This window comes from Aotus nancymaae, unplaced genomic scaffold (genome assembly GCF_030222135.1).
Source record: "Aotus nancymaae isolate 86718 unplaced genomic scaffold, 86718_ANA_hifiasm-v0.15.2.pri h1tg000012l, whole genome shotgun sequence".
NCBI lineage: Eukaryota > Metazoa > Chordata > Mammalia > Primates > Aotidae > Aotus > Aotus nancymaae.
In genome coordinates, this window is record NW_026988423.1 from 29,076,815 (window position 1) to 29,085,866 (window position 9,052).

General features: G+C 39.9%; 1 protein-coding gene across 1 annotated transcript; it reads left to right on the forward strand.

The window, feature by feature from the left end:
* The first annotated feature begins 402 nt into the window (after positions 1-402).
* LOC105729733 (olfactory receptor 8A1) lies at positions 403-1,383 on the forward strand. Its single transcript, XM_012470648.2, has one exon. It carries the CDS (start codon positions 403-405, stop codon positions 1,381-1,383), a length of 981 nt encoding a protein of 326 aa, XP_012326071.2.
* The last annotated feature ends 7,669 nt before the right edge of the window (positions 1,384-9,052 follow it).

Consider the following 9,052-nt stretch of genomic DNA (forward strand, 5'->3'; position numbering starts at 1 on the left):
CAAACTACTATGCAATACCATCACCAGAGAGATTAATACACAGATTGCTGGGCCCCATATCCAGAGTTTCTAAGTAGATATGAGCTGAGGCCTAAGAATTTGCATCTCTAAAAATCTCCAGGTAATGTCAGTGCTGCTGGTCCAGGGACTACCTTTTGAGAAACACTGCCCCAAGATATTTTAGAAGCATGTGCGTGGTAAAAGATCCAGACCTTGGCCTGCTTTCCTCTCATCTTCACGATCTTTGAAACATTCAGACTGGTCTTCCTGCAAAAAAGACCCACAAATAGCAGGAGGAGGGGAGGAGGGCAGGGAGGATGTATCAGCAGAGAGCCCAGGTTATTTAACTAGCACCAAAGGCTCAAGACTAGCTTCCCCAAGCAAGCCAAGATTAGCCTTTTAATGGGGTTCTTGTCTCCCACGTATCTCTGCAGGCTTCCCACTCAGAGGAGGATGGCTGCAGAAAATCACTCTACAGTGACAGAGTTCATTCTCAGGGGATTAACAAAGAGACCAGACCTCCAGCTCCCCCTGTTCCTCCTCTTCCTCGGGATCTACTTGGTCACCATGGTGGGGAACCTGGGCATGATCACTCTGATTTGGCTGAACCCTCAGCTTCACACCCCCATGTACTACTTTCTCAGCAATCTGTCACTTGTGGATCTCTGCTACTCCTCCGTCATTACCCCTAAAATGCTGGTGAACTTTGTGTCAGAAAAGAACATCATCTCCTACGCAGGGTGCATGTCACAGCTCTACTTCTTCCTTGTTTTTGTCATTGCTGAGTGTTACATGCTGACAGTGATGGCCTACGACCGCTATGTTGCCATCTGCCACCCTTTGCTTTACAACATCATTATGTCTCCTCACACCTGCTCCCTGCTGGCGGCTGTGGTCTACACCATAGGACTCATTGGCTCTACAATAGAAACTGGCCTCATGTTAAAACTGCCCTATTGTGAGCTCCTCATCAGTCACTACTTCTGTGACATCCTCCCTCTCATGAAGCTGTCCTGCTCTAGCACCTATGATATTGAAATGACAGTCTTCTTTTTGGCTGGATTCAACATCATAGTGACAAGCTTAACAGTTCTTGTTTCTTACATCTTCATTCTCTCAAGCATCCTCTGCATCAGCAACACAGAGGGTAGATCCAAAGCCTTCAGCACCTGCAGCTCCCACCTTGCAGCTGTGGGAATGTTCTATGGATCAACTGCATTCATGTACTTAAAACCCTCCACAGTCAGTTCCTTGGCCCAGGACAATGTGGCCTCTGTGTTCTACACCACGGTAATCCCCATGTTGAATCCCCTAATCTACAGCTTGAGGAACAAGGAAGTAAAGGCTGCCATGCAGAAAACACTGAGGAGTAAACTGTTTTGATGCAAATGTTACTGGTCCTTTTCAATTTAGTAGTAATTGTTGTAAATACCAGAGGGACAGCTTCTGAACGCTAGCCAGCTGCAGATGGAAAATAATCACTTCTCCACAGGCTGAGTGAATGCCCTTTTACCTTCTTTCCTCTTCCTTCCCTCCCTCTCTTGTCACCTCTGTTTGAAAACAGCCAACTTTAAGTTCAGGTTTTCTTTCACTTGGGATCCATCCCTCTATCCCAAGCCCTTTAATAAATGTTTCCTACCTTAATTGTAATTTAACTTAAATGCTAAACTTTCAACATTGAGTTTTAGCGTCATTCATAGTCTTATTACCTTCCATATAGAAAATATTATTCAGCCCAATTTTTTCTTTTTGTATTTGGAAGTAAATGAGGCAAAGAGAGATGAATTTGAATGTCACCAGGACGTGAAAAAACAAACAACTATGAGCCTCTCTCCTGAGGACAAACATACAAAGTTTCACTTATTAAACTGTTTGAAGAATGTATGAAGAAGTGCTGGATGAACATGTTAGGATGGGGATGAACCTAGCCGAAGGCATCCTGGTTCCCTTCCTCTTGATGCGGCCCCAGGCCTTGAATCCCATAGTCTTCCTTCTTTCCTTCCCATAGTCTTCCTTCCTTCCCCAAGATGCATGAGACAGAGGTGGAGTAAAGATCAGCTTTATTATCGGCATGAAGGCAGGGAGGTGGTGATAGTGCCAGGTCCTTCTGCAGGCAAGGAGGCGGAGGCCTTCTCAGCCAGCACTGATCCTCCAAGGTGGCCCTCCCAGTAAGGTCCAGGGTTCCAGGTGCCTCTGGCTTAAAGCAGAAGCAGACTTCCTTTCCTCTCCTTCACTCCTCTCTACTCACTTCTGCCCAAGAACTTCCTGATCTCTTTATGTAGTTTTCTTAGTAACATTAATAATGATAATAGCAGCTAACATTTTTTGGATGCATGTTTTTGGATGCTTACTCTGATCCATGCAACTCTTCTATGTGCTTTCTATTTTATTTCAATTATACTGCCCAAGAAGCAGGTACTATTCTATCCTCATTTCACAGAGATGGAAACTTGGAGCAGGAGTAACAACACTGGGATTCAAACCCCAGTCCCAGTGACTCCAGGGCCCAGACTCTGGGCACTCACACATTGCTTCCTTCACTTTAGGCTAACAGTCCCTTTAAACAGCCTATTAAGCCTCCCATAACTATGCTCATCCCATTTCAAATGCCTTCTGAAAATAACTTCGCAAATCTCTTCCTTTTATCATCTGCCCAAGCCTTTTTCTCTTTATGGGCAACATCTATAATAGAATGAGAAAAGATACCTAATTAGCACACGTAATAATAAACCCTAGAAAACCAGCAAGAAAAAGACATCAACATTAGCAGGAAAAACAAAAATGAGCAAGGTATATAGAAAAATTTACAAAAGAGAAAACCTGAAGTACCACAGAGCATGTGAAGAGATGCTCAAACAGATTACTAAACATAGAAGTGCAAATTAAAACAGTGATACATCTTTTTACATTTATAAGATTAGCAAAAATTTAAAAAGCTGGATGGTGCTAAGTGTTAGTAAGGAGGTAGGGATTTAGGAACCCCCATATACTACAGCTATTCTGGAAAACAGTAAGACATTGCTTAGAAAAAATAAGTATATGTATCCCACAGGGCATAGCAAATCTGGTCCAGGGTATACATGGCCCAAAATCATTCTCTTTCAGGACTTTAAGATGGCATGTAGAAAGGCATTCATTATACCATTATTTTTGGTGATGAGAGCTTAGAGAGAAAAATAGGTGTCCACCATTGGGAAGGTAAGTGGATAAATTTTTTCTACTTACAATTTCTAGACTTTTCAATGGTTAGAAACAAAGGATTAGCTAAACAATATAGTTTAGAAGTACAGTGCTGTGTGAGAAAAGTAAGAAAGATAATGAGATATAAAACATATTATTTATGTATAATAAAATTGCATGTGTGCACACCCCAAAAAAAGCACATTTAGGAAAAAAACTCATAATATAAAATACTCATTAGATAGGTTAGAACGGCTGCTGAGAGAGACAAGACACAAGGAAAAAAAAACAGAAAACTAAGAAAGACCACATTCTGGCCATAAAATACACCTTAACTAATTTAAAGGAATAGAAATCATACAACGTCTGTGGCTCATGCCTGTAGTCCCAGCTGAAGCAGGAGAATAGCTTGAACCCAGGAGGGTGGAGGTTGCAGTGAGCCGAGATCATGCCCCTGCACTCCAATCTGGCAACAGAGCAAGACTCTGTCTCAAAAAACAAGAGAAAAGAAAAGAAAAGAAATCATACAATGTCTGCTGTCTGCTCTCAGACCACAATAAAATTAAGCTAGAAATCATAACAGAAAGACAGCTGAAAAATCATAAAATATTTTGAAATTAAACAACACATTTCTACATAACACATGGGTCAAAGAAGAAAATCTTAAGAGAAATGTTAAAATATTTTTAATAAAATGAAAATGAAAACACAACTAATCGAAACTTGTGGGATGCAGCAAAAGGAGAGCTTAGAGGGTAGTTTACACCATTGAATGCATTAGCTAAAAAAAAAGATCTAAAATCAATCACTTAGACTTCCACCTTAGGAAACTGGGTTGGAAGAATGGCAAATTAAATCCAAAGTAAGCAGAAGAAAAGAAAAAACTAGAGAAAATTTAATAATATTTAAAACAGAAAATCAACAGAGAAAAATCAATGAAACCAAAAGCTAGTTCTTTGAAAAGATCAATAAAATTGATAAGCCTCTAGCCAGGCTAACTGGAAGAAAAAAGAGAAAGGACACAAATTGCTAGTGTCAGAAATGAAAGAGGGGACATCACTATGAACATTAAAAGAATGAAGAATTACTATGAACATCTCTATGCCTACAGACTTAATAACCTAGATGAAATGGACCAACTCCTTGAAAGATACAATCTGTCAAAACTTACACAGAAGAAATGGACAAACCGAAAAGGCCTATATCTATTAAAGAAACTGACTCAATCATTAATAACCTTTGAAAACAGAAAACACCAGGTTCAAATGGGGTCACTGCTGAATGCTACCAAACATTTTAAGAAATATATCATACCAATTCTCTACACTCTCTTCCGAAAGATTGAAGAAGAGGGAATACTTCCTAAATCATTCTTTGAGGCCAGCATCACCCTAATACCAAAATCAGGCAAAAATATTATAAGAAAAAGAAGCTACAGACCAGTATCTATCATGAACAGAGATAATAAACTCCTCATCAAAATATTAGCAAATTGAATTCAACAATGTATTCAATAACTATACACCATAACCAACTGTAAATCCCAAGTATGTCAGGCTGGTTCAACATTTGAAAATTAATTATTGTAATCCAAATACACATCAATAGGCTAAAGAAGAAAAATTATATGGTAATATCAATAGATATAGAAAAAAACATTTGGCAAAATTCCTCACTCATTTATAATTTTTTTAAATTTGTAGTAAACTGGAATACAGAGGAACTTCCTCAACTTGATAAAGAATTTTTTTTAAACCTACAGCTAGCATCATAGTTAATAATGACAAAGTTTAAGCTTTCCTACTAAGATCAGGAGCAAAGCAAGGATGTCCCTTCTCCCTGCTGTTTTCCAACATTGTACTGGAAGTCCTACCTAAGGCAATAATACAAGAAAAGGAAATAAAATATATGCATATTGGGACAGAAGAAATAAAACTGTCTTTGTTCACAGATGACATGATTGTTTATTTAGAAAACTAAAAATAATTGACAAAAAGAAAAAGAAAAACCTCCTGGAACTAATAAGCATTTACAATTACAAGGTTGCAGCATACAAGATTAACATACAAAAGTCAATTGCTTTCTTATATGCCTGCAAAGAACAGTGGAATTTGAAATTTAAAACACAATGCCATTTATGTGAGAACTCCACAAAATTAAATACTTAAGTGTGAATCTAAAAATTATATGCATGATCTAAACAAGGAAAACTACAAAACTCAGATGAAAGAAATCAAATACTAAATAAATGAAGAGATATTTCATATTCTTGGAAAGGAAGACTCAATAATTCATAATTGCCAACACTTGGAAGCAACCAAGATGTCCTTCAGTAGGTGAATAATAAATTAACTGTGATATGTACAGACAATGAAATATTATTCAGTGCTAAAAAAGAAAGAGCTATCAAGCTATGAGAAAGCATGGAGGAACTTAAATGCATATTACTAACTGAAAGAAGTCAATCTGAAATGGCTACATACTGTATGATTCCAAGTGTCTAACATTCTGGAAAGGGCAAGACTATGGAAACAGTAAAAAGAACAGTGGTTGCCGAGGATTAGGGTGGTAGGGAGTGATGAATGGGTGGACCACAGAGTGTTTTTAGGGCAGTGAAAATACTCTGTATGACACTATAATGATGTATACATTATGTATAATCATTATACATAATCATTATACAAAACATGTCATTTTACATTGATCTAAACCCAAAGAAGGTACAATATCAAGAGGGAACACTAATGTAAACTTTAGCCTTTAGGTGATAATTATGTGTCAATGTAGGTTCATCAATTGTAGCAAATGTACCACTCTGGAAGTGGGTGTTGATATTGGGGAAGGTTATGTATGTGTGGAGGTAAGGGAAATATAGAAAAATCTCTGTACCTTCTGCTCAATTTTTCTGTAAAGCTAAAACTATCTTAAAAAATAAATTCTGGCCGGGCGCGGTGGCTCAAGCCTGTAATCCCAGCACTTTGGGAGGCCGAGGCGGGTGGATCACGAGGTCAAGAGATCGAGACCATCCTGGTCAACATGGTGAAACCCCGTCTCTACTAATACAAAAAATTAGCTGGGCACGGTGGCGCGTGCCTGTAATCCCAGCTACTCAGGAGGCTGAGGCAGGAGAATTGCCTGAACCCAGGAGGCGGAGGTTGCGGTGAGCCGAGATCGCGCCATTGCACTCCAGCCTGGGTAACGAGCGAAACTCCGTCTCAAAAAATAAATAAATAAATAAATAAATAAATAAATAAATAAATAAATTCTATTTTTTTAAAAAAGAAGAAACAGATATAAAAATTATTTTTCCTAGACCCACGACCCTCAGGTACTTACTAGTGAACACATCCAAGACGCTCTGGATAAGAGCTAGCCACTGAACCACTGAATAGGGAGACAGGCAAGTCCACCCTTAATATGTGTAAGGTCTTGGAAAAGACTATCTACATGTTTAAAAGTTGTAAATTAAGCTAGCAAAGTGTTAAATGTTTTCCTTCCTTCTACCTGGATAGATATACCTTCATAACAAGCTAGATAGCCATGTTCAAATTTAGAAATCTCGGAATTCTAAGAGTTCCATGCCAGAATATGATACTAGGAAAAGGCTCTTCCTGGCATTCTCTTCATAGACACAGCTTTCTCCCTCCACTTCCCACTCCACACTGTGTCCCATTCCACAAGAGACCTCACATGTACACATAGATGGACAACCTGGTATTCAAACTCTTGGTCCATACACCTACACAAAGCAACCCTTCACTGTCCCTTTTGTCTAAGGTTGAACAGCCAGTAGTGGTCTTCCTTGAGGACATGGTCCTGGGAAAGGGCCTTATAAGCAGGTACAGGGTATTTAGGGAGGGAATTCTGGTATCTCCAACACTACAAAGGGATGCATAGGCTCTAACTGGGCACATCCTCTTGGATCCATTCACCCCATAAGGAAGGGTACAGCCAGGGGAGGACTGAAGACACAGACACTTCTCCCAAAATCTAAGGAAAGTATTATTAAAGTGACCTTTGAGAAATGCCAGATATAGGTGATGGGGAGGAAGGCAGCAAATCACACTGCCATGTGTGTACCTATGCAACAAATCTTGCATGTTCTTCACATGTACCCCAAAACCTAAAATGCAATAAATAAATAAATAAAGTGACCTTTGTCCATGTGTTTGCTCATAGCTTCTTCTCTTCTCCCTAGACTGGCAAATCCCACAGTTGAAATAAGATATATTGTTTGTTCCTCATATTACAGTTTACAAAGCATCTTAATATTCAGTACTAATCAATGTTTACAATCTGATGAGATCATCAATCTACTACGTTACAAATAAGAAAAATGAGGCTAAGTGACTTCTTCAAAGTGTGAACTAAATAAAGACCACCAAATAAGAATAAGTAAAGGCTATCAATTCATAGCGTGCAATAGCAAGGAAGTCTACCACCATCACTGGGCTTGGTATAGACTCATGGGCAGGAAGGAGAGTTGGAAAGCTTTATAGCAAAAAAAAGGGGGAGGCTTCAGATATGCTCTCATTGGAGGTTGTTGCCACTGGGAAGCTGGAGGGAGGCTAACTAGAAGCAGAGCACCTATGTGATTGGTTTAAAAAGCATACTTGGCTTTCTCTGATTGCTCTCAAGTTGGAAACAAGGGCAAAAATCAGAGAAGCTGCCAGTCACTGATCAAGTCCTGACCATTCTGGGCGAATTGCTGCAGAGGTTGTATTTGGCTTTTGAGGCTGGTTGTTGCAGGGGTTGTGGGTAAGAGTTATATTCTTATATACAGTCTGGCCATTGTCTGGTTGTATACTCAGTCTCTTCAAAGTGACATACTTTTTCATATACCAGTTTTTCACTGGTACTACTGATACTATCATCTCCCTAGACTTTTGATCATAGCTTTCAAAGTTTTTCCTCTTCTGTGCCCTGCCATGTATCCAAAGGTTTTCAGAAGGACCCAGTGTAGTTGAAACAGATTACAAAAAGTCCACAGCAAGCACACAGGGAGAACAATCTTTACCTTCAAATGCACAGCAGTTTTGGAATAGGAACCACAGTTCAGAACCAAAGCCTTCACTGAGAAAAAGAATAAAATGCAGAAGAAGCAATCCAAGGCAGTGATGGGGTCTCTGTTCTCATTCCCAAACCACAGAATAAGAGCCTTCAATACACTTAAGCAAATGCCATTCATATTCTACACCAATTACACAGAGTCCATATAATCAGACCATATCCTTCCCTTTCCCTGTCACTCTGCTGAAAAGTTCTCATTTGCAAGGGTTTAGAACAAAGGGAGCTCCACTGACTTAAGGTCAGCTGCTTGGCACCAGTCCCAGCGGAAGTTAGACTCTCCTCCAGCAAAGACCTGCTCAAGGACAAGCCTCCCTTTAATTACCAGGGGCCTGGCCAGTTATTTAGAGAACGTCTCCTGCTCCTAGCATGGATAATTTCTCAGAACCAGCTTCCTGAAGCTGTCATCTGTCTGTCCTGGGATCCCTTCAGGTTGTCTCTGACCCCCATGCTCATCGGTATCTTGTTGCTTGTGTACATGGCTGCAGACTCTATGCCTTCAGAAGCCCTGCTGCCAACTCAACAGATAAGTTCATAACTGTGGGCTTCCCCCTGCTGCTGATGTCCCTGGCCCAGGAGTCTTCTAGTGTGTTTCTGGCACTACCCAGTGTAGCAGAGGGAGCCTACACTACCTCATTCCTCTCATTGCATGGGTGCTGGAGTAAGACAGCTGTGAGTATGATTCACATGCTAAGCAAGTTTCATTATTTTGGCTGGGTTGGATATAATGAAATAAGCAGACAAAGCATGTGCTTAGGCACCAGAAAATCAGGGCACCAAGAAGGTTTTGGTAAACATTTTCACA

Bases quoted from the DNA above. Each gene is read 5' to 3' on its own strand.
- LOC105729733 (XM_012470648.2), top strand. From the start codon at position 403: ATGGGGTTCTTGTCTCCCACGTATCTCTGCAGGCTTCCCACTCAGAGG.